Source organism: Lagenorhynchus albirostris, chromosome 1, assembly GCF_949774975.1.
Source record: "Lagenorhynchus albirostris chromosome 1, mLagAlb1.1, whole genome shotgun sequence".
Lineage (NCBI taxonomy): Eukaryota > Metazoa > Chordata > Mammalia > Artiodactyla > Delphinidae > Lagenorhynchus > Lagenorhynchus albirostris.
Genome location: NC_083095.1, coordinates 84,321,339 through 84,348,329, shown reverse-complemented (window position 1 = coordinate 84,348,329; position 26,991 = coordinate 84,321,339). Strand labels below are relative to the sequence as shown.

Genomic DNA, 26,991 nt, shown 5'->3' with positions numbered 1-26,991 from the left:
AAAGGTACCAAAGCTCAGGGCCTGCTGAAGTAATCTAACAAATGTTAGTTTCCTCTCATTCTCCCCTTTCAGTTGACAGATTAAAAGGAAATAACGAATGAGATTTTACTCTCATTTCTCTATCTGTAACAAGCTTTCTAACAGATGTGCTCAGAAAGTGTAAAAATGTGCTAAAAGCAATTATAACTGATGTTGACTCTCTTTCTTAAAAAATATTTTTAAGGCTAAATTTATAAAGAAAAATCAAAGCTCTATACTTCTTCTCAAAGAAATCAGGCCTCCTTGGGAAAATGGCTGACTGCCTTTCATATAGGAGCCAAATACTTGATAAAGGAATATTTCTTTTTATAGAAGTATTTAGACAATAAATAAAAAAAAGAAGAAAATTAGGATATCACTACTTTACAACTCCTAATGAATTACTAGATCTAGATAATCTAGTAATAATGGTTGATCATTAAATAATGGTTGATCATCACATCATCACCAGATACTATCTCCTGATGAAAGTACAACTATAAAGTAAACTTGAAAAAAAAACCCTTCATCTGAAAAGGCCTCTGCCAATTTACAGAAAATACAAAGGGCAGAGGAACACGTTAAAATGAAAGTTTGGGTATACACAATGGGCAAAATCCATACTTAACAGAGTATGGAAAAATCTGGCTTCCTCATAAAAAGCGGGGGTTAGGGGAGAGAGGGGGAGAGAGGAAGAGAGAGAAAGAGAAGCGGGGGGAAGGGAGGGTTATGGAAGGGGACCTTATACTTCAAAAGATAATTGAGAGAGAGATATCAAGTGTTTATAATGTTTGGACCTCACCCGGGTTGCAACTTAACAAATTGGAAAATAATGCAGACAATCAGGGAAATATAAATACTGACTTAATAATTAATCATTTTAAGATATGATTATGGTATTTGGATATTTTAAAAATAAGAGTTCCCATCTTTTTAGGGATACATACTGAAATACAGATAAATTGATGATGCCTGGGATTTGCTTCAAAATAACAGGGGTGGGGAGGTAGGAAAATGTAGAGAATAAAGAGTTGATAATTTTTGAAGTTTGGTGATGGATACATGGGGATTTCATTAAACTATTATCTATTTTTGTATATGTTTGAAAATTCCTATAATAGTAAAGTTTTTTTTTTTAAAAAAGAGTAGGTTTCCTCTTGAAGCTTCATAACCACAAAGTGAAACATGGGACCACATTCTCAGAAATTCACCAGGAATGCCAAGTGCCAATGGATATTAGGCTCATGCACTATGGGTACATACTGGATGCAACTGCCCATGCTGTATGCAATACATGGGTAATTTGCTGTACCTTGAGTCCAGGACTATATGCACAGGTCACCCTCCTCACTTGACTTATTTATTTTGATTAAGTGCCCAATTTATGCACAATCAGCTCTTGGGTATTTCAGGCCTGGCAGGGGTACTTTCAGTAGTTCCTCAACTGCACTGAAAGGGTGTAAGTTATAGTGTTTTGGCCTGAGCCACTCCTTGGGCATGCAGGAGGTCTTGGGGCACTACCATAGCACCTTTTTTTTTTCTTTCAGTTTTATTGAGATATAATTGACATATAGCACTGAATAAGTTTAAGGTTTACAGCTAATGATCTGACTTACATATATCATGAAATGATTATCACAAGTTTAATAAACATCCATCATCTCAAAAAAACAAACAAAAAAAAACCATCCATCATCTCATACAGATACAAAATTAAAGAAATAGAAAAAAATTTTCCTTGTGATGAGAACTCAGGATTTGCTCTCTTAACAACTTTCATAGATAACATACAGCAGTGTTAATTATATTTATCATGTTGTACCTTACATCCCTAGCACTTATTTATCTTATAATTGGACGTTTGTACCTTTTGGCTGCCTTGATCCTATTTCCCCACCTCTCACTGCCTGCCTCTAGTAACCACAAATTTGATCTCATTTTTAATAAGTTTGTTTGTTTGTGAAATATAACTGACCTACAACACTATGTTATTAGTTCTTGTTACACAATATAGTGATTTGATATTTCTACATAGTACCTTTTGCCGGTGCTGCCAGCTGAGCTCCTACAATTGCACACACACATATGGATGCTGTACATCTGTCTATGAGGGCTGCCACACATCTCCCCACCTGCCTCAAAAATGCTCTCCCCAGTTCTACCCTAAAGTCATCTAAGTCCTGGAACAGATGCCCATAGCTGTGAACCTCATTTTCCACAGCCCATACATACTCCATTTCTTTGGCCTTCCTCTACTTTGGGATTTTTAAATTTCTTTCCTGATATAGCTTGAACTCTCTTACCATCTTTTTTTAAAAAATTATTTTATTGGGGTGGGATGGGGAGGGTGGGAGGGAGGGAGACGCAACAGGGAAGACATATGGGAACATATGTTTATGTATGACTGATTCACTTTGTTATAAAACAGAAACTAACACACCATTGTAAAGCAATTATACCCCAATAAAGATGTAAAAAAAAAAAATTATTTTATTGAAGTATAGTTGATTTCTCTTACTATCTTGATGGGTTTGTTCCCAGATTTATTTCCCTAACACTGCCCCTCCTGACCTCTGTAAGGCCTGAGAGGAAAGGGGAGCATTCATACCCTCAAATATTAGCTTCCTACATATCCTCTCCCTCTTCCACCCTGCCAGCATCCTCTCTGTTCCTACCGGAAGGGGAAGCCTCTGCTTTCTCTGGTCCCCTGGTACTCTTTCTGCTTTTCCTAAGACTCTGGCTGCATACCTAGGTACCTTTCTACTCCCCATCTTCAGCTGAGGCAAGGAGATTCTACTAGGAAGGGGCACTATGGTGATAAGAATAATGAGGTTGGCAACCCAAAAGATGCATGAGTATCTTCCCAGTTTCCATCTTTGATTTACTTTTCACGTTAGATAGACAATCCTCCTATAATTGATTTCTTTCTAAACAGCTTTATTGAGATTTAATTTGCACACCATATAATTCACCCATTTAAGTATACAATTAAATTATTTTAAAAATATATTCACAGGGTTGTACAACATCAAGCCCCAGCTAATTTTACAGCATTTTCATTCCCCTAAAAGAAACCCTGTACCCATTAGCTGTCATTCCCCATTCTCCTCCACCCCATCCCAGCTTCAAGTAACTCATAATCAGTTCACTTTTTGGCTATTATGAATAATTCTCATGTACAAGTTTTTGTTTAGATGTATGTATTCAGTTCTCTTAGGTAAATACCTAGAAGTGGAATTGCTGGATCATATAATAGTTCTATGTTTAACTTTTTGAGGAAATACCCAACTGTTTTCCAAAGTGGCTACACCATTTTACATGCCTATCAGCAATGTATGAAAATTCCAATTTCTCCACATTCTTGCCAATACTTATTATTTTGTCTTTTTGACTACAGCCACCCTAGTGGGTGTGATAGTAACTCATTTTAATTTGTATTTCTTTAATCATAATTTTGTTTATTGGCCATTTGCATAGCTTCTTGGCTTTTTTTTTTTTTTTTTTTTTGGCCACACCACGGGGCATGTGGGATCTTAGTTCCCCAGCCAGGGATCGGATATGCCCCCTGCACTGGAAGTGTGAAGTCCTGACCACTGGACTGCCAGGGAAGTCCCAGACGATTTTTTAATTTGGTTGTCTTTTTGAGTTTCAAGAGTTCTTTATATACTCTGGACACAAGTCTCTTATAAGATGTATGATTTGCAAATGTTTTCTCCTATTCTGTGGGTTGTCTTTTCCCTTTTTTTTTTTTTTTTTTTTTTTGCGGTATGCGGGCTTCTCACTTTTGTGGCCTCTCCCGTTGCGGAGCACAGGCTCTGGACGCGCAGGCTCAGCGGCCATGGCTCACGGGCCCAGCCACTCTGCGGCATGTGGGATCTTCCTGGACCGGGGCGTGAACCCGTGTCCCCTGCATCGGCAGGCGGACTCTCAACCACTGCGCCACCAGGGAAGCCCTCCCTTTCTTGATGGTATTATTTGTAGCACACAAGTTTTAAATTTTGATGAGCTCCAAATTTTAATTTTGTCACTTGTACTTTTGGTGTTGTATAGAACTGATTTTTATGTATAGGGTGAAGTTTGAATCAAGGTTCATTTTTTTCCCTATGGATATCCAACTGATGCAACACCATTTATAGAAAAGGCCACTGTTCTGCAGGGGCATCTTTGTCATAAACCAAATATTCATGTATGTGTGGATCTATTCTTTAAAAGTTAGAACTCATCTGGTCCTAGTGACAATTTTAATGGTAAATTGTAAAAAAAAAAATTTCAATGGTAGTTAATTAGAGTTTTCCAGTTCCTGGGTTAATTTTGGTAATTTATGTTTTTCTGAAAAACCATCTAGGTCTTAAAATTTGTCGTCACAGTTGGTGGATTAAAAAAAAATTCTTTTAATCTCTCCTTTAATCTGTGGACATGTCTTCTTTCTCAACCATATATATTTTAGCTTTCTCCTTTTTCTTAATTAGGCTCTTTAAGAGTTTTCTTATTTTATTGTCTTTTCAAAGTACGAGTTTTTAGATTTGTTATATTTTCTACTTATTTTTTTTCTATTTCAATAACTTTACTATTTACCTGCATTAAATCTGTCTTCCTGCCTTTTTATGGATGTTATTTTATTGTTCATTTTCCAATTTCTTTTTTTTTTTTTTGTGGTACGCAGGCCTCTCACTGCTGTGGCCTCTCCCGTTGTGGAGCACAGGCTCCGGATGCGCAGGCTCAGCGGCCATGGCTCACGGGCCCAGCCGCTCCACGGCATGTGGGATCTTCCCGTACTGGGGCACGAACCCGTATCCCCTGCATTGGCAGGCGGACTCTCAACCACTGCACCACGAGGGAAGCCCCATTTTCCAATTTCTTAAAGTGAGTGTTAAAAAATCCTTTATTTTTAGAGTCTTTTCTATAACAATGATATCTCAGGCTTTTAATTCCCTGGTAAGTATAATTTCTGCTGTATATCCCATATATTTGGCATTAAATGTTCTCCTTACTTTGCTTTCTAAATAGTTTTGATTTCTTCTTTGATATGAGTTAACTAGAAATGTGTTTCTTAATTTCCAAGAAGCTAAGATATTTGTCCTTTTATTAGTTCTAATTTTATTGGATTAAGATCAGATGATGTCCACGAAATCTCCATTTTTTTTTTCCATTTTCTTTGTGGCCAAGGGCATAATTAACTTTTGTAAATGTTCGACAGACTTAAGTGAAAAAAATATTGTGTAATTTTGTATGTAAGTGATATGTTTGTCTATTAATCTTTTAAACTCAGTTTGTTGACTGTATTATTTAAGTATTCTATGAGAGGCCTGCGTACCACAAAACAAACAAACAAACAAACAAAAAAACTTCTGCTGGGGACTTCCCTGGTGGTGCAGTGGTTAAGAATCCGCCTGCCAATGCAGGGGACACGGGTTCGATCCCTGGTCTGGGAAGATCCCACATACCGGAGAGCAACTAAGCCTGTGCGCCACAACTACTGAAGCCTGCGCACCTAGAGCCTGTGCTCTGCAACAAGAGAAGCCACCACAATGAGAAGCCCGCACACTGCAACGAAGAGTAACCCCCACTTGCCGCAACTAGAGAAGGCCTGTGCGTGGCAGTGAAGACCCAATGCAGACAAAAAAACCAAAAAAAAAAAAAAACCCCAAAAAACAAACTTCTGCTGTACTTTGGTTTTTTAAAAACCGTATGTTCAGGAAAAAGTATAAAAAACAAAATAGATGGCAAGAAATGAAAAAAATATTTTTCACATTTTCAAAATTCATGATTATTTTTTAAAAAATCAATTTAAAAAAAAATCAATTTTTATGCTAACCCCAAATGTACCTTCTACAGGAAAACCTTCTATAGGAAAATTTGCTTCCTTAGATTCTTTTTTTGTTTTTTAATAAATGCTTGCTTTGATGCGGTTTAGTAAACAAGTACAATATATTTTAACTGAGATAACTATTTTACCAAGAAACTGAACTTACTTTGGTTGGGAGATTGCTCTGTCGAGGTTTTTGTATCAGAATGTGGACCTGAAGAAGTATAAAGAACTCCTTTATTGTTATTCTCCCATCTCTGAGCTTCTGAGGAAAAAAAAAAGTTTGCATGACCATTCAAGGTGAGTCATTTTGACTATAACCACCACCTTTGTTTCTAAATGGCTTAAAGTACTTTGCATATATTTGTGGAAACACTATCCAGATATTTGTAAGCTATACATAAGCAGATTTTATCTAATATTATTTCTTAAGTTTATTCAGTAACAGTAAAATTGGGAAAAAACCCAACAAAACAAAACGTAGGTCTTCCAATTGTGATTCTACTCCACATAATTAATTGCCATGTTGGATCCTTAACAAAAAAAAAGAAAAAAAAGAAAACTAGTCTCCTGTATATTTGAAACATTTCATAATTAAAAAAAATTAAACAAGAGAAAACAAAATAAGGAAATTAGTTGCATTAGAAATGAGAACTACTTTAACATACCTCCTTCAAGCTCTCTTCACAAACGGTATCTCTGAGGAACTGTGATTCTATTTGACTACTGGGGTGTGCTACAAGTAAAGCAAATTCAAGTGATGAATATGTCAAAATTAAATTGTAAACTTAATTTTAGTTATTATTCAGGTTTATGTGTGGTTCAAGCTCTTGAAGCTATCTGCTAGGATTTTTCTGGGAAGACAGTCGTTTGTAGGGCAAAGTGTATTACAGTTTTAAGGCTCCATATATGTTTCTCTACTAATTATAAGCCTCTTACGAAAATCACTTTCATAATATACACTTCTCAATTTATTAAAATAACTAAGAATTAAAAATAAACTAAGTATGACTTTACTTATCAACTCCCAAAAAGCTTATACAACTTTCAAATATCTCCTGAACTGAAATATATTATTAGTCAAGTAAGCAGATGACTTCTATTATTTAGCCTTCATGAAGGTCTTACTGCTGAAGTCCAGAGAGGTCCCATCAGCCTTGACTGAATCCAGAGAACTGCTGCAAGTAGATGGGGTCCTGCTCAGGCTTTTTATCAACACACTGTTAGCATTTTTTTCTATAGCTCCTTCAGCACGGTGATCAAAAATCTGAAATGATCAGTAAAGAAACATCATAAGAATAATGTTATGACAGTGTATACTTATAATGACTAAGTGTTCAATGTTAAGAGAAATACTTCTATAAAATTTATCTATAATCATATAAAATACCTTAATAAAGAATTAGAATAAGGCTTTTAGAGTTCAAAGTAATTTTATTTAAAAATATATAGAAATAACTTTGTGCGTTATACTATATAAGCAAATGTTTCCCAGAGGTATCTAGGTTACAGCCATATCATATGAGCTACCAAACGTTGACCTATCTGATTTTTCAACTACTAGTCACCATGGTCAGGGCTACCACACTGCAGAAAACCAGAAGAGAATACCGGCTGTACACAATGGCTCTGTCTGGAGTACAGAGAAGGCATTTATTTCCAGGCTTTAGTACTTCCTTCCCCAGGTGACCAAGACTCCTTTGATTGAAGTCAAATAAGTCATATGGTCCTGCTTTTACCATTTTAACCATTTGACTTTACAGCCCTTAAATGCCATTTTCATCTACCTACTTGCTTATATTTTTTTAAAAAATAAAATTTATTTATTTTATTTATTGATTTTTGGCTGAGTTGGGTCTTCATTGCTGTGCGCGGGCTTTCTCTAGTTGCGGTGAGCGGGGGCTACTCTTTGTTGCGGTGTGCAGGCTTCTCACTGCAGTGGCTTCTCGTTGTGGAGCACGGGCTCTAGGCATGTGGGCTTCAGTAGTTGCAGCATGCAGGCCCACTAGTTGTGGCACACGGGTTTAGCTGCTCCGCAGCATGTGGGATCTTCCTGGACCAGGGATTGAACCCGCGTCCCCTGCATTGGCAGGCGGATTCTCAACCACTGCGCCACCAGGGAAGCCCTACTTATGTTTTTAAGGGCAATATATTCCTTGTCTAAGTGCTAGGATGTGACCTCTATGAGAACAGATTTTTGTCCGTAAATCCCACTGAAGCATTCCCAGGACTTAAACAGGACCTAGGACATAGCAGATACCCAATAAATATTTATTAAATAAAATAATACTAATTTTCATAGAATCTATTCAGTTATACATTTTATATTACTGTTACAACTTTCTCAAAGCTTCATAGATGAACAATTTCCCTAGGACCTCACCTTAAAGAACCAATGAAATCATCTTCTAAGCTTACTTACGTATTTCTTAACAGAGTTTAAACTTTGTTTCTATGAACCTATGATTCTTTCTTTTTTTTCATTATTTTTATTTGTTTTTTTATTTTTGGCTGTGTTGGGTCTTCTTTGCTGTGCACGGGCTTTCTCTAGTTGCAGCAAGCTGGAGCTACTCTTCGTTGTGGTGCGCGGGCTTCTCATTGTCGTGGCTTCTCTTGTTGCGGAGCATGGGCTCTAGGCACGCGGGCTTCAGTAGTTGTGGCACACAGGCTCTAGAGTGCAGGCTCAGTAGTTGTGGCACACAGGCTTAGCTGCTCCGTGGCATGTGGGATCTTCCTGGGCCAGGGATTGAACCCATGTCTCCTGCATTGGCAGGTGGATTCTTAACCACTGCACCACCAAGGAAGCCCCCTATGAACCTATTATACTTTCTAATCTTTATTTCTCCACCTGTAAAACTCAGTTTCAGTGACAAGTTATCCAAATCAGTGTTCCCTCAACGTTTAAAATCTATGCCTTTGTTTTTAAAGGTTTTTAAAATAACACTTATTTCTTAAAAGATAACACATGCAAAATAGGAAACCAAAAAACACAAGAAGAGAAAACAAAGTCATCCACAATCACAAGCAGTTTACTGTTTGATGTGTCGTCCTAGGTCTCGTTTGTGTACCTACAAAACTTAGCATCCATTTTTATGTAATTAAGATCATACAGTTATGTATCATGCTTTTTCACACATCATGAATATTTAACATTTCAAAGTCCCAAAGCTATGAGTATTTTGATAACCAAGAATACACTAAACCAACTCAATCTGGAAGGAAAAAATGTAATCCTGCCTTTCTTGGCAACAAAAATTTCATAAAAGACAAAAATGGCAACAGGCCTCTAGATAAAGATATTGGCAGAGTTATGATTAAAATACTACATTCCCTTAATGTTCAATTAAAAATGAGACATAATGCAACAGAGTACGTAAAGTATAATGCTTCTAAGAGGATTCATTACCTGATCTAAACTATTCAAGTATTAGCAAGGAGGTACGTTTCCACTGAATTACTTAATGTATTCCTATAGTATAGCCAAGAGGTACACACATACATCAATGGTTATCATCAAAATTTAAATATGAACACATCCACATTTAGCCCTACCTTTATACTTCCTTCTGCCCCTCTGCTGCCAACCTAATGAACAAGTCCTGACGTACATTTCTCAGCTGAGGGTTTAACAATTCCATGTCCAAAATGTTGCTTTTTTATCAATTATAACAAAGATATTTACAAATGGGTTAATTCACTAGCTCTACTTTTTATCATACATTGTCACCTCAGGACTTCCAAAATGCCTAGATGTTGCAAAATAAAGAACCTTCTATGACTTTTAAATAAACACATAATCTCACTCACTTCACTTTGAGATACTGGGCTTGATCTACGCATTCTCCCATCCTCGAAAGAAATGGACTTTCAGCTTCTATATATCCTCACTAGCCAAGAAAATTCAGTCCAGCTTTTCTTTAAGCAGTTTGCATAATAAAAAAGCTTTTTACCCTCCAAATATTTTCACACTGAAGATGACTTGTCAAACCACATATACCCTGGCTAGAGATTCTAATATGCAAAGCCAAAATGACAAAACACTAGAAGTGACAGAATATTTAGAATTACACAATTTTGATATTAATTTTTGTACTACTTTCCATTTCATTTTTTGTGACCATTTGTCACTTCAAATTGTGTTTAAGTCTAACTGCTAGTCAATTAATTTCTTAAGATTCTACATAGGAATATTTCCCCAGGTATATATATATATATATATATATATATATGTATATATAAAATTGGAAATAATCAATTCCTAGTTACCCGAGACTAAAATTAAAATTCAAGAATACTCATAAAAAATTAAGAACATTTCTTAATTCAAGACAGAGCTCACCTCCTGATCTTGTGCGGTATCACTAAACCTAATTTCACTTTTTCTGATTTTTTTCTCATCCTGAATATCATCTTCTTCTTCTTGTACCCAGGTTCTTTTTTGGCTATTGCAGGTTTCTTCCAGTTTATTTTCAGATGGTGAAATCTCTTTTTGGTATGTCTCAGTCAAAGCCTTTTCCTCAGTATCTATGCTAATAGAGTCTGAGGAATTAATCTCACCCGGATATATAGGAAGATTTTCCTCATTTACATATTGAGATGGACTTAAGTTCAGTTTAGCTGCAACAAATCCAGTGTCTGAATGTTTACTGGAGACTGGCTGAGTTTCTAAGTTATTTAAATCAGTTGTGTCTCCTGGAATCGGCTTCAGGTCATCAATACCAGTGACACTACAATTTCTCCTGTTTGGCAATCTGGGCAAAAATATTCCCAAAGAACATCTCCTCACCTTATCTTTTATAGTCGTCATTAATGGTACAGAGATGGTTTCAGCTCCATTATGAGAAATTTTATTTTCTTCATCCCTATCATCTTTAACACTGCTGGACACTATGTTAACATTATGTATTTCTGTAGCTTGCACTATACTCATATTACTGTGTGCCTTATTTACTAATTCAAGTAATTGTTCTGGAGAAGGTGGTATATGAACTGGTTGGAAATCTAAAAATTCTTCAGTTTTTTCATTCAAATTATTCAGATGTGGTTTGATACTACTAAAAGTTGCAGCATTAGATGCAATTACAGGATCTGATGCTTCTCTAGGATTGATATGAGTTTGAATAACTTGCTTAGTCAAGTCTGAGTTATTGTGGAAATCTATAGCTGTATTACATTTAGCTGTTTGAATATTTTTCTTTAGTTCTTTTTTACAGGCCATAGTAAACTGTTTCTCATTACTGAGCATTGTGGAATCGTCTTCACATATGGGTTCAGAGGCATTTCCTCTAACAATATTTAAATTCTTATTTCCCACTTTAGACAATATTGTTTCATCTTTACTGACAATACTCTGTCCTTGTTGAGGTAATGGATGTTGCTGGGCTGACAGATGATGCTGAGGAGCAACACAAACATCATCAACAAAGGTCTTCTTTAAACTATGCTCTGCATTATCAACAAAGGCCTCCGTTTGATCCTTTGGAAGCTTACAAGATACTCGCTTTGAGTTAAGTTTAGTCATCTCCCCCAAATCTTCACCATATACTAAAGTTTCATTAGCTAATAGATTTGGGGGCTCCTTAATCAGATCTTGATCTTTGAGTACTGTTAGGACACAGTCTAACTGTCCTTGGGTACTGGTTTGAACAACTTTTTCCTTCTCTAACAAAGAACAAGGAGCAGAAAGAGGCAGTCCCTCAGATTTCAAATAATATTCACTAGCTAAATTGTTTGCATAAGGAAGCTCATTTTGCACTGGGCAATGACTGGCTTTTACATCATCTTTATCACATAAGGGCATGCCATTCTCCTCCAAATTATCAAAAAAGGAAACATTAGGTAAACAGGAATAATTATCACTGGATCCACAAACAGCAGCTACAGAACTGCCTGTAAAACCCACATTTCTTCTATCTGTACTATTTAAGTGACAGCTTTCAATTTTGGCTTTTTCCAATACATAGGCCTGGACTACAACTTTCATGGCCTCTTCATCCACAGCAGTGCTATGGAATTTGACTTCTGTCTCACCTTGACCCCCAGACAATATATTAGTAGGAACAAAGGGTATCACATGATGCTTTTGCTCAGTGTGAAGAACAGTTTTGTTTTCTACAGCCAGTGCTTGTTCTTTAGTGATTTCTTGAACAGAGCTACCATCCTTACGAAAAGAAACACCCAAGGTTTTTCCTTTTGCTATTCCAAATTTAGGGTACTCTTGAAGTATTTTCTCCATGGCTTGACAATCAATGAAAACAGTGTGGGACTTAGTAACTTCCAGATCACTGTGATTATCTACAAACATAACAGTTTTGTCCATAGGCCCAGCGGTTCTTTTATCTGGTGAGAGAGGTTTATATTCTAAGGCAGTTGTATGACTTCTGGTAATCTCCATATCATCCTGCCCACATGTATATAAAACAGTATTAGAAGTTCCTTCCAAAGGCACCCAATGAGAGTCCTCTCTATCTTCCAGGACACCTTTGTTATTTATTTCCACTGTACAACTCTGGATGACATCCACACCATTTCTGTCATTCTTTGAAAATGCAATGGTCTTGTCATTTTTGAGTCTAAGGCTCTTCCTTCTCTGACTTTTGCCTGATAGAGATTCATTCAGAAATCCAGGCTTTTGTACATTTTTGTCATTTTTCCAAATGGTTGATTTAGACACTTCCATGTTACCAGCAGCTAAAAATGCTTCAGCTTTCTCTAAAGGATCACTATTAGACCATTCCCCCGGTAATGTTAGCTGGCTGACTTTTGCTACTGAGCGATCACTTTCACCATTGTCCGGAAAGAAAACACCCTCCTTAGCAGGATTAGGTGTCACTTTTGATTTTTCTAGGCTTTTTCTTTTGGATAGTTCAAAGTTAGAGCTGTCTGGAAGCATAGTTTTCTCCTTTGCTTGGTAGTCAATGAAAACAGTATGGGACTTTGTCATCTCTAGTTCATCGTGATTATCTATAAACATTACAGTTTTGTCCACAGGCCTAGTAGTTATTTTATCTGGTGAGATAGTTTTACATTCTATAGCAGTTGTGTGACTTCTGGTGACCTCCATGTCATCCTGCCCACATGTATACAAAACAGTTTTAGAAGTTCCTGCCAAAGGCACCAAACGGGAATCATGTTCATCTAGTAAAGGTCTATGATTTATTTCCACTGTGTAACTCTTGGTGATATCCATATCATTCTCATCTCCCTCTGAAAACACAACAGTCTTATCAATTTTTAGTCTGCCAAGACTTTTCCTTTCACAAATTTTGACATCTTGCTTTTCATTCAGAATTCCAGTTTTGTCCTTCAACACACCCATGATATCATTAGAAATAAATACTCCAGTTTTTTCTATCGGACTTTCATTACATTTTTCAACTTTTACAGCTTTCTGTCTGTTTACTGTTGTTAGCTGGTTGTTAGTGTTTTCTAAATTAGTCTTACCTAGTTCTAGTACTTCAGAAGGACCAAATCCAATGACAACGGTGTGACTCTTGGTTAGGTCCATATTTTGCTCCTTCTCTGAACAAATAATTATCTTGTCATGAAAACAGTCAGGCGTGGGACTGCCTAAACTTTTCCTCAGTGGCTCAGGCAGTTTAGAATTCTGGTCTGGTACAGGTTTCACTGTTTGACTATTAACAGCAGTATTATGATTTCTCATGGCAGACTGTCCTTCTGATGAAAACAATGGCTTTGTAGTAGGAAACAAAGATTGCTCACAAGAAACTGTATTTCTATTATTTCTCAGTGTTACTTGTTTATCAAGATCTCCACCAGAGTATACTATATTATGGCTTGTTGCTATGTTCTGGTTAATATCAGGTGACTGAGGAGAATCTTTATCAAGATAGGGTGAAATATTCAAAACTTGATCTTTTCCTTTGTCCCATGTGTCAGTTGGGATGTTTTTAGATATTATGTTTGGTTGTCGGGATGGTTCAATACGACCTTTGGTCATTTCTTCCCATTCATCTGAAGGGCTTATGCTGTGAGAGTGAGATTTACTGGTATTCTCAGATGCCAGACTGTAAGATGCAAGAGGAAACTGACTTCCTACATTAGCTATGTGACTTTTAGTCAAATCCATATTTTCATCTGTGAAGATTTCAGTCCTTTTGTCAGTCAATGAAGTAAATAAAGGATTTTCCAGGCTCTGCTGTAATCTTTCCTTAGATACGTGAGGAACTGAGCTATAATTTATATTCATTTCCCCATCCTCTGACATGATTATGTGATTTTGGATCATCATTTCTTTTTCAGATACTGGTGCAGCTGCTATCTGTACATTTGTCTGAACTTGTTTAAAAATTTGATTATGTATTGCAACTGTGTGACTCTTGGTAATGTCCATGCTTTCTTCTCCCGAATAAATCGTATTCTCTCTGAGAAGAGAGATGGCATCTGGATTGGGATACATTTTAGAATAACTCCTGTCATGCTTTAGCAAATTCTTCTCCTCTCTCATACTTGAGAAACACTTGGTCAGTTCCATGGCATCATTACAACTAGAATAGAAAAATGTCTTATAATCTTGAATAGCTGGACTGGAACGTTTAGATTCTGGGATCATGGCCAATGTTCTGACGTCCTGGTAGGAAGTCTGTGTGACTGTCTGAATTTCTGTCCCTGTAATATGACTGCTGGTAATATGTATGTCACCTTCAGGGTTTAAGGAAGGGTCTTGAAAAGCATCGTTTGGTTTATCCTTAAAGACTGTCTTCTGTCCTAGTGCTTTAGCTCCACGACCTGTTGAAACATCCATCATGACATTCTGAGTTTGATTTTCTATTTCAGACAGATTATCTGCTGAAGGTAACTTCTGTATAGTGTGGTTAATTGTCAGGTCCATAAAGTCATTGCCATAAATTGTAATATCATCACCTTTAAATTCCCTTAAGCTGGGCTCACTGGATGTGGGAACCAAAGTCTGAATATTGGCTGTATGACATTGGGTAAAATTCATCCCATCGTCTTGTTCTCTAAAGAGTCTAGTCATATTACTGCTATTTGCATCTACACTAAGAGATACATGCATTTGATGCATAGAAGAGGCCCTATTTGATTCTTTGTAATGAATAGGCATCTCAGAATTTTCTTTATCAGGTCCTGTAAAAGGAGAAGCATTCGATTTTCCTGTTTTCAATCTTTTTATGAAGTCATTGAAATTTATTTTCTTTTCTGAGAAAGTGCTTTGATCCCCAGAAAAATTTAATTCTTTCTTCATTCTTGAATCCTCAATGTGGAGCTTTAAGTTAGCCAGAAATGATGTGGTATCTATCTTGGTGGATTTTTCACTTTTGGTACAATCCAAAAGGCCTTTGGTAATCATCACAGTATGACTTGCTGTCAGGTCCATCTGGTTTTCATCTGAAAAGATGACTGTCTGGTCATTTGCATGTTTCCTTTCATGGTTGTATTCTGTAACTGAAACCTACAAAGAAAGGAAAATATAAGAGATCAAATCAAATGCAAACTTCTAAAAAGGTATTTTATAACATGTACTATATAGAAAGAGTATTATATAAACAATCCTAGATGATGGTTTCATGTTACATTGGTTTGTTTGAATCAATGGTGTGGTGTGCAGCACAGAATTTCTTATTTAAATTTTTTTCTGAAGTCTGTGAATACTTTTAGTGTTTCTGAACAAATTAAAAGTTAATTATTCACCCACTAGACTGACTAAAAAATGAAAAGACTGACAATACCAAATGTAACTATAATGTAAATTCTAATTGTTATATTAGATAGGTCATTCTCATTCTAAGTAAAAAAGACTTGGAAGGAATAAGTGCATGATGGCTAATTTATAGTACACTCTATACTCTTGGGTGGTTGAGTTGTCCTTGAATGCAGTGGTTTTACTTGTGAGGACATGGTCTAACTCTTTATTGCTCAAAGTATGGTCTGTGGACCAGTGCATTAGTATCACCTAGGGGACTGTTAGAAGTATAGAATTTCAGGACCTACCGCAGATCTGCTGGATAAGAATCTATATTTTAATAAAATCCTGAGATGATTCACATGCCCATTAAAGTTGAGAAGTCCTTATATAATTAACATATTTCCCTATTATTTAAACTGGCAGTGATTTACTTAGTTAACTGGAAAGGTATGTAGTTTTTCCAGTCTATGTTGGTCCATTTTGGTAAGTAATCCCTAAATCATGTCACTAACATGAAATTTTTTGTGTTTTAAAAGTTTTAACTATCAAAGAAGATTAAAATATGAAGGCACTTGCATGAACTCATACCTCTCTCTGGGGCATCTGGGTCTGAATGGGAGCACAAAGCAATGTATTCATCCCTATTAAGTAAAAAGAAAAACTATAGTCAATGACAAAAATATATATCACCAAGAGCCTGACTTCCCTTTTCTTAGGAATTTCATCAGCTACAAGTATTTACTAAAGTTTTTTTAGTTACTAAGTCCTTCCTAAATTTCACTGAGACTTTAAAATTTTCCCATTTTAGAGACAGAGAGTTCAGTGATTACTGTATTCTCTGTGTGATTAAAATATTTTTTGAATGTGGTAGAGAAGGTGGGATTCTAAAAGTGGAAAGTGTGGACTACTTTTTTTCCTCCTTCACTTCTCTATTTTTATTTCCTGGATAGTAGAAGTTACATAGTAAAGAGTACCAACTGATAAGACCAAAATGTTAATAGCATAGATGAACTTATTTGCAAAGCAGACAGACATAGACATAGAAAACAAATGTATGGATACCAAGGGGGGAAGGAAGGGTGGGGTGGATTGGGAGATGGGGATTGACATACAAACACTACTATGTATAAAACAGATAACTAATGAGAATAGACTGTATAGCACAGGGAACTCTACTCAATGCTCTGTGGTGACCTAAATGGGAAGGAAATCCAAGGAAGAGGGGATATATACATACGTGTGGCTGATTCACTTTGCTGTACAGCAGAAACTAAGACAATATTGTAAAACAACTATACTCCAATAAAAAAAAACAAAAAAAGACCAAGATATTAGGGTAAGATTCTGAGGCATCTTTTATTCTATGTTAAGGAGTCTAAATGTTTCCAGGATGAGACGTGCATTTTATAAAAATAATTCAAGAGAAGGAGAAGAAAGAAGATTCAAGAGAAGATAAACCAATGAGGAAGCTACTCTAAAAGTTCAGATACAACACGTTGAGAGTTTGTCTTAGGGCAAGAGACAATAAGAATGGAAATAAGGGATTAGACTCAAGACATTCTAGAACTAGAGATTGGTTCAAGATGGCGGAGTAGAAGAACGTGCGCTCACTCCCTCTTGCGAGAGCACCAGAATCACAACTAACTGCTGAACAGTCATTGACAGGAAGACAGTGGAACTCACCAAAAAAGATACCCCACATCCAAAGAAAAAGGAGAAGCCACAATGAGATGGTAGGAGGGCTGCAATCACAATACAATCAAATCCCGTAACTTCTGGGTGGGTGACTCACGAACTGGAGAACACTTATACCACAGAAGTTCACCCACTGGAGTGAAGGTTCTGAGCCCCATGTCAGGCTTCCCAACCTGGGGCTCTGGCAAATGGGAGGAGGAATTCCTAGAGAATCAGGTTTTGAAGGCTAGCGGGATTTGATTGCAGGACTTCGATAGGACTGGGGGAAACAGAGACTCCACTCTTGGAGGGCACACACAAAGTAGTATAGCATCGGGACCCAGGGGAAGGAGCAGTGACCCCATAGGAGACTGAACCAGACCTACCTGCTAGTGTCGGAGGGTCTCCTGCAGAGGCAGGGGGTGGCCGTGGCTCACCATGAGGACAAGGACACTTGCAGCAGAAGTTCTGGGAAGTACTCCTTGGTGTGATGCCTCCCAGAGTGCACCATTAGCCCCACCAAAGAGCCGGGTAGGCTCCAGCGTTGGGTCGCTTCAGGCCAAACAACCAACAGGGAGGGAACCCAGCCCCACCCATCAGCAGACAAGCGGATTAAAGTTTTACTGGGCTCTGCCCACCAGAGCAACAGCCAGCTCTACCCACCACCAGTCCCTCCCATCAGGAAACTTCCACAAGCCTCTTAGATAGCCTCATCCACCAGAGGGCAGACAGCAGAAGCAAGGAGAACTACAATCCTGCAGCCTGTGGGACAAAACCACATTCACAGAAAGATAGACAAGATGAAAAGGCAGAGGGCTATGTACTAGATGAAGGAACAAGATAAAACCCCAGAAAAACAACTAAATGAAGTGGAGATAGGCAACCTTCCAGAAAAAGAATTCAGAAAAATGATAGTGAAGATGATCCAGGACCTCGGAAACAGAATGGAGGCAAAGATCGAGAAGATGCAAGAAATGTTTAACAAAGATGTAGAAGAATTAAAGAACAAACAAACAGAGACGAACAATACAATAACTGAAATGAAAACTACACTAGAAGGAATCAATAGCAGAATAACTGAGGCAGAAAAACAGATAAGTGACCTGGAAGACAGAATGGTAGAATTAATTCACTGCTGCAGAACAGAATAAAGAAAAAAGAATGAAAAGAAATGAAGACAGCCTAAGAGACCTCTGGGACAACATTAAATGCAACAACATTCACATTATAGGGCTCCCAGAAGGAGAAGAGAGAGAGGAAGGATGCAAGAAAATATTTGAAGAGATTATAGTCGAAAACTTCCCTAACGTGGGAAAGGAAATAGCCACCCAAGTCCAGGAAGCGCAGCGAGTCCCATACAGGATAAACCCAAGGAGAAACATGCTGAGACACAGAGTAATCAAATTGGCAAAAATTAAAGACAAAGAAAAATTATTGAAAGCAGCAAGGGAAAAACAACAAATAACATACAAGGGAACTCCCATAAGGTTAACAGCTGATTTCTCAGAAGAAACTCTACAAGCCAGAAGGGAGTGGCATGATATATTTAAAGTGATGAAAGGGAAGAACCTACAAGCAAGATTACTCTACCTGGCAAGGATCTCATTCAGATTCGATAGAGAAATCAAAAGTTTTACAGACAAACAAAAGCTAAGAGAATTCAGCACCACCAAACCAGCATTACAGCAAATGCTAAAGGAACTTCTCTAAGTGGGAAACACAAGAGAAGAAAAGGACCTACAAAAACAAACTCATAACAATTAAGAAAATGGTAACAGGAACATACACATTGATAATTAACTTAAACGTGAATGGATTAAATGCTACAACTGAAAGACACAGCCTTGCTGAATGGATACAAAAACAACACCCATATATATGCTGTCTACAAGTGACCCACTTCAGACCCAGGGACACATACAGACTGCAAGTGAGGGGATGGAAAAAGATATTCCATGCAAATGGAAATCAAAAGAAAGCTGGAGTAGAAATACTCATATCAGATAAAATAGACTTTAAAATAAAGAATGTTACAAGAGACAAGGAAGGACACTACATAATGATCAAGGGATCAATCCAAGAAGAAGATATAACAATTATAAATATATATGCACCCAACATAGGAGCACCTCAATACATAAGGCAACTGCTAACAGCTATAAAAGAGGAAATCGACAGTAACACAATAATAGTGGGGGACTTTAACACCTCACTTACACCAATGGGCAGATCATCCAAAATGAAAATTAATAAGGAAACACAAGCTTTAAATGCCACAATAGACCAGATAGATTTAATTGATATCTTTAGGACATTCCATCCCAAAACAGCAGATTACACTTTCTTTTCAAGTGCACACGGAACATTCTCCAGGATAGATCACATCTTGGGTCACAAATCAAGCCTCAGTAAATTTAAGAAAACTGAAATCATATCAAGCATCTTTTCTGACCACAATGCTATGAGATTAGAAATCGATTACAGGGAAAAAAAATGTAAAAAACATAAGCACATGGAGACTAAACAATATGTTAGTAAATAACCAAGAGATCACTGAAGAAATCAAAGAGGAAATCAGAAAATACCTAGAGACAAATGACAATGAAAACATGATGATCCAAAACCTATGGGATGCAGCAAAACCTGTTCTAAGAGGGAAGTTTATAGCAATACAAGCCCACCTCAAGAAGATGTGGTACACATATACAATTGAATATTACTCAGCCATAAAAAGGAACGAAATTGGGTCATTTGTAGAGACGTGGATGGATCTAGAGACTGTCATACAGAGTGAAGTAAGTTAGAAAGAGAAAAACAAATATCGTGTATTAACGCATCCATGTGGAACCTATAAAAATGGTACAGATGAACCGGTTTGCAGGGCAGAAATAGAGACACAGATGTAGAGAACAAACGTATGGACACCAAGGGGAGAAAGTGGTGGTGGTGGTGGGGGTGTGATAAATTGGGAGAATGGGATTGATATATATACACTAATATGTATAAAATGGATGACTAATAAGAACTGCTGTATAAAAAAATAAATAAAAAGAGTGGAAGTTGAGAAAAGAAAAAGAAAAAAAGACATTCTAGAACTGAAATATAAAGGTTTAGGTAACAAACTGGATGTTGGAAATAAGGAAGGGACTGAAGATGCTATAATGAAACAGGAAATACATTTAAAAATTCTTAAGTTTAAAGGTAAATATTTAGAATATTTCAAAGGGTTTATGGCAACCTCGACTGAATATGATGAAGTAATTATGGGCTTTTTATTAAAGTTTTATTTACATATCCAGCTTCCATTCTTGTCATTTACTTAACAAATATTGTTTCAGAACCTATTATGTGCCCCAGAACTCAACCATATACTAAAGCACAAAGAACAAGACAAAATTTCTGGACTCAAAAGAGTTCCTAGTTTAATAAGAGAGCCAAAAGCAAATACCTAAAATACAGCATGATAAATTCTACAACAGGGACTTCCCTGGTGGCACAGTGGTTAAGAATCTGCCTGCCAATGCAGGGGACAGGGGTTCGAGCCCTGGTCTGGGAAGATCCCACAGGCCGTGGAGCAACTAAGCCCGTGCGCCACAACTACTGAGCCTGCACTCTAGAGCCCGCGAGTCACAACTACTGAGCCCACGTGCCCTAGAGCCCATGCTCCGCAACAAGAGAAGCCACCGCAATGAGAAGCCCGTGCACCAAAACGAAGAGTAACCCCCACTTGCGGCAACTAGAGAAAGCCTGTGCGCAGCAACAAAGGCCCAACGCAGCCAAAAATAAAAATAAATAAATAAATTTATATTTAAAAAAATCTACAAGAGACTAAGAAATAAAAGGGGTGTTGTAAGAGCACAAAACAGAGTGACTAACTCCTTGGTTTTGTCAGTGAAGGCTTGATTTAAGCCAGTATTACTTAACGTATGTTGCCAGATGGTGAACTGCTTATTATCAATTAATTCATTTTGAGATAAGGAGCTTGCAGCTGATGTAAAATTCCTTTCATCAGTAGAGCTTTGCTAAGAAAAAAATGCCGCTAAACAGTAGCTTACTGCTGTAGTTGGTTTACATTCTATTGCAAGTTCCTTTTCTGTCAAGGACTATAACAGTTTGTGGACTGGTTACTTTGAAAGCACTAAACTTAAGCTAAGTGAAAAGCTAAGTTAAGTGAAAGATGAGAAGACTGTTAGACAAACTGTATTAGGAAGATCACTTTAGGCAGAGGAAATAGCATTTACAAATGGATACAGGCAGGAAAAAAGTCCACATGGGAAACTGCAAGTAGTTATTCATGGGCTAGAGCACAGGATGCCTATAAAGGGCTGGAGATAAACTTGGAGAAAAAAACAAGCCAAATTATAAAAGGTTTTCCAAGTTTATGCTAAAGAGTGTGGGTTTTATCCTGTAAGCAAAATAGTGTCACTGAACAACTGTAAGCTGGGAGGTAATATGATAAGATTTAGAAATATGTAGAATGGACTAGAAGGATAAGAAACTAAATACAATAGCTCAAGAAAGAACAGCGAGGACTTGAATTCAAATATGGGCAGAAGGAACAGAGAATAACTAACAGATGGGGCAGATATTTTGGAGACAGAATTGAAGGAGAATAGGGCCTGAGGAATTCCCTGGTGGTCCAGTGGTTAGGACTCCTCGCTACCACTGCAGGGGGCCCAGGTTCGATCCCTGGTCTGGGAACTAGGATCCTGCAAGCCACACAGCCAGAAAAAAAGAAAAAAAAAATCAAAGAGAATAGGGCCAAATGGATATGGGGAAAGGAGGAAAACATGACTCAATTCCTGACTTGAGTGAATGACAGTGAGTGGGAGTTCAAGACAGAGAACAACAGGGACAGCAGGTTTGAGAGAAATATTAGTAAGTTTGTGAAACTTTAAATTAAAGATTTTGTGTAAAGAAGAACACTTTCTCTACATTTTTTGTTCATGGTTCTCTTACATATTACTTTTCAAGGAATCTAGATAAAGAGAAAAACGTATGATAAGAAAAGTACTCTGATCATACTCACCAGTTATCTCACAGTAGTTATCTTCTGGATTCTTATTCCTAAAAATTATAAAGTAATTTAAAAATCTATACTCTGGACAATTACCAAGAATCACAACAGTTGAAAGAGTAGGGTAGGCAATAGGTTTTCGCAGGGTGACTGGCAGAAAACTCCAAAGACATCTTTAAAAAAAGACTCATCTGGGCTTCCCTGGTGGCACAGTGGTTGAGTGTCCGCCTGCCGATGCAGGGGACACGGGTTCGTGCCCCGGTCCGGGAAGATCCCACATGCCGCAGAGCGGCTGGGCCCGTGAGCCATGGCCGCTGGGCCTGCGCGTCCGGAGCCTGTGCTCCGCAGCGAGAGAGGCCACAACAGTGAGAGGACCGCGTACTGCAAAAAATAAATTAAAAGAAAAAAAAAAAGACATCTAATGCTGGCAGAAAAAATTACAAGGCAATTAAAGGACCTTACCATTAATTTTTTTCAGATATCTAAATTTCAAGAACACTATAAAAATATGTTTAATACATGCTGCTTGCTTTTTCTTTTTAATTTTTTATTAAAAGAATATATATATTTTTTGGCCGTGCCACGAGGCTTGCGGGATCTTAATTCCCCGACCAGGGATCGAACCCGGGTCCCCTGCAGTAGAAGCATGGAGTCCTAACAGCTGGACAGCCAGGGAATTACCTATTTTTTTTTTTAAAGAATGACCTGTAGGGGCTTCCCTGGTGGTGCAGTGGTTAAGAATCCACCTGCCCAATGCAGGGGACACGGGTTTGAGCCCTGGTCCAGGAAGATCCCACATTCCTCACAGCAGCTAAGCCTATGAGCCACAACTGCTGAGCCTGCGCTCTAGAGCCCTGGAGCCACAACTACTGAGACCATGTGCCACAACTACTGAAGCCCACACGCCTAGAGCCAGTGCTCTGCCACAAGAGAAGCCACTGCAGTGAGAAGCCCGCACTGCAATGAAGAGTAGCCCCGGCTCCCCGCAAACAGAGAAAGCCTGAGCGTAGCAACGGAGACCCAACGCAGCCAAAATTAAAATAAATTAAAAAAAAAAAAACAACGAAAAAACGAATGACCTGTAAAGCAACTCATTTTCTAGAAATTTAGCTTTAAAAAAAAAGGTAAGTCAAAGGAAACAACCCAGGGAATTCCCTGGCAGTCCAGTGGTTAGGACTCCGCGTTTCCACTGCAGGGGACCCAGGTTCAATCCCTGGCTGGGGAACTAAGATCCCAGGGCGCAGCCAAAAAAAAGTTAACCCAAATGTCCATCAATGGGGAGCTGACTAAATGTTGGTGCAGACATACAACAGATTATAATAGACTGAGGTAGATCTACATGGAAACATGGAAACATGGAAAGTGCCAAAGACTTTGAGTGATCCCATTTTTGTCTTGTCTAAAAAAAAAAAAAGCTAAAGATAAACCATGCACTTGGATATACATATAAAATTTCTGCAAGGACATCCAAAATTATCAACAGTGGTTATCTGTGAGGAGCCTAAGTAATATGGCCTAGAGATTTTTCTGTCAATATATAAAGAGAATCTTTTTTTTTTTCCAGCTCAACACTAGTCAATTACATGGAAAAACTGTAATTTATTTAACCAGTCCCTTACTGATGGACCTTTAGGATCTTTTACATCTTTTACTATTAAAATAAATGTTACAGTGAATAACTTTATATCATCATTTCACACATTTACAAGTGTATTGGTAAGATAAATTCAGAGATGAAATCTCTGAGCCAAAGAGCATGTGCATTTAAAATTTTGAATGATATTGCCAATTGCCTTCTACAATATATACCCACTAGCAATGAGACTTTTTACCTATATTCTTAACTGATTAGATGAAAAATTATGTCTCAATATAGTCTAAGTTTGTATTTCTCTTATGATTAAGATAAGTATGTTTTCATTTGTTCAAGCCTACTGCTATTTAATTTTTGTATTAATGTTATAATAAGAAAAACTAGTTTAATGAAAAAAATCTGAGGACTTGGTATTTATTGTTTTGTACTAGCTCATGTATTTGAGGATTTATATATGAAAGTGGAATGTTTCATCCCTCTTAATAGGATAAGGTGTACAATGCACATACTTATCAACTATAGCAGTATATTAAATTATGCAAAGAATTTGTTTTCTGAATTAATCCTAAGTATTCCACAAAAGGGAATGGAAATAAAAAACAAAAAGAATTTTAACTTTAAAAACACTTCATTTAATAGGAATAAACAAGTTTTAAAGTATAATTTACATCACATTTTTTTACTTACTGCATAAATAGGACATTTCCTCCTGCTTCTGTTTCTATAAATAGAGAAAAGATTAAAGTTTTTCAATAATACACTGATTAAGCATTAGAAAAATTGCATAAGGACATTAACAATAAAAAAAAATACTAACCATGTACCTTTCATTCTGCCCCCCATGGCTCAAGTTACACTTTTTTTTTTTTTTACATCTTTATTGGAGTATAATTGCTTTACAATGGTGTGTTAGTTTCTGCTTTATAACAAAGTGAATCAGTTATACATATACATATGTTCCCATATCTCTTCCCTCTTTCATCTCCCTCCCTCCCACCTTCCCTATCCCACCCCTCCAGGCGGTCACAAAGTACCGAGCTGATCTCCCTGGCTATGCGGCTGCTTCCCGCTAGCTATCTACCTTACATTTGGTAGTGTATATATGTCCATGCCTCTCTCTCGCTTTGTCACAGCTTACCTTTCCCCCTTCCCATATCCTCAAGTCCATTCTCTAGTGGGTCTGTATCTTTATTCCTGTCTAACTCCTAGGTTCTTCATGACATTTTTTCCCTTAAATTCCATATATATGTGTTAGCATATGGTATTTGTCTTTCTCTTTCTGACTTACTTCACTCTGTATGACAGACTCTAGGTCTATCCACCTCATTACAAATAGCTCAATTTCATTTCTTTTTATGGCTGAGTAATATTCCATTGTGTATATGTGCCACATCTTCTTTATCCATTCATCCGATGATGGACACTTAGGTTGTTTCCATCTCCGGGCTATTGTAAATAGAGCTGCAATGAACATTTTGGTACATGACTCTACAAGTTACACTTTTTGAGCAATAAGATGGATACTAAGTTATACCAATTATCTGGTTAGATAACCACAGCATAATTATATAGACAACAGATTTAGCAGGGATTGCAGTAACAAATTTACCTGAAATTTCTGACTTTTCCACTATTTTCATATGAGGGTCTGTCTGGAATACTCTAGAAAGCAAAATAAAGATTACTGAAAATCTGCAAGGTTTTTTTTTTTTTTTTTAAATAGTGTGGCTTGTAGGATCTTAGTTCCCTGACCAAGGATAGAACCTGTGCCCCCTCCAGTGGAAGCACAGAGTCCTAACCACTGGACTGCCACGGAATTCCCTGGCAATGTTTTATTGGGTAGGCCAAAAAGTGCCTTCAGTTTTTTAAGTAAAAATAAAAGATACATTTTTCATTTTCACCAAGGACTTTATTGAACAACGTATTTACCCTTTTTTGTTCCACTACCTTCTGCCATTTTTCAGGCAACTTCATAATTCCATCTTCCCAAAAGATGGATCTTTTTGAGCAAAGTACTGTTCCAGGTGCCTTTTACAGTCTTCCAGGGGATTGAAATTTTTTCCATTAAGAGAATGTTGCAAAGACCAAAATGAATGGAAATCCAAAGGTGCAATGTCTGGTGAATATGGCGGATGAATCAGAACTTCCCATACAAGTTTTGACAGTTTTTGCCCGGTCATGAAAGAAACATGCAGTCTTGTGTTATCCTGATGGAAGATTATGCGTTTTCTGTTGACTAATTCTGGACTCTTTTCGTCGAGTGCTGCTTTCAGTTGGTCTAATTGGGAGCAGTACTTGTTGGAATGAATCGTTTGGTTTTCTGGAAGAAGCTCATAATAGAGGACTCCTTTCCAATCCCACCATATACAGAACATCAACATCTTTGGTGTGGTTGGTGGTGGTTCATTTCACTTGCCCAAGATCTCTTCCGTTCCACATTATTGTACAGTATCCACTTTTCATTGCCCATCACAATTTGTTTTAAAAATGGAACATTTTCATTATGTTTCAGTAGAGAATCACATGCAGAAATATGGTCAAGAAAGGTTTTTTTGCTTAACTTATGTGGAACCCAAACATCAAAGCTATTCACATAACCAAGCTGGTGCAAATGATTCTCAACGCTTGATTTGGATATTTTGAGTATGTCGGCTATCTCCCTCATGGTATAACGCTGACTGCTCTCAATTATTGTTTCGATTTGATTGCTATCAACTTCAACTGGTCTACCTGACCATGGAGCATCATCCAGTGAGAAATCTCTAGCATGAAACTTTGCAAACCACTTTTGACACGTTTGATCGATCACAGCACCTTCTCCATACATTGCACAAATCTTTTCTTGCGTTTCACTTGCTTTTCTACCTTCTTGAAATAAAGCATAATATGACGAAAATGTTGCTTTTTTTCTTCCAACTTCAATATTAAAATGGCTATACAAAAATTCACCAATTTTGGTAAGTCTTTTTAAAAATGCATGCTGATATAACAGCTGTCACATACAATCTAACAAAATTGTTTCGAATGAAGTTAAAGATACTAAGTGCTACTAGAGCCATCTTACAGAAAAAACGGAATGAACCTTTTGGCCCACCCAATAAAAGAATATTTTATGACTGAACTGGATTTATCCCAGGAATGCTAAGATTACTCAACACCCCAAAATTTGTTTTATCATATTAAAGATTAAACTGGGAAAAACTCTAGTTATTTTA

At 37.3% G+C, this 26,991-nt stretch overlaps 1 protein-coding gene and 1 non-coding gene across 2 annotated transcripts in view; one reads left to right on the top strand and one right to left on the bottom strand.

Annotated features, from left to right (window-relative positions):
- KNL1 (kinetochore scaffold 1) overlaps positions 1–26,991 on the bottom strand; it is a 58,359-nt gene that overhangs the window by 18,131 nt on the left and 13,237 nt on the right. The window contains 8 exon segments of the mRNA XM_060168779.1: positions 5,991–6,089; positions 6,493–6,560; positions 6,953–7,091; positions 10,164–15,257; positions 16,080–16,132; positions 22,195–22,232; positions 24,464–24,497; positions 25,386–25,438. Of these exon segments, the coding sequence (XP_060024762.1) occupies positions 5,991–6,089; positions 6,493–6,560; positions 6,953–7,091; positions 10,164–15,257; positions 16,080–16,132; positions 22,195–22,232; positions 24,464–24,497; positions 25,386–25,438 (5,578 nt within the window).
- TRNAG-ACC (transfer RNA glycine (anticodon ACC)) lies at positions 21,794–21,866 on the top strand. Its single transcript has one exon. It is a non-coding gene; the product is annotated as a tRNA-Gly (tRNA).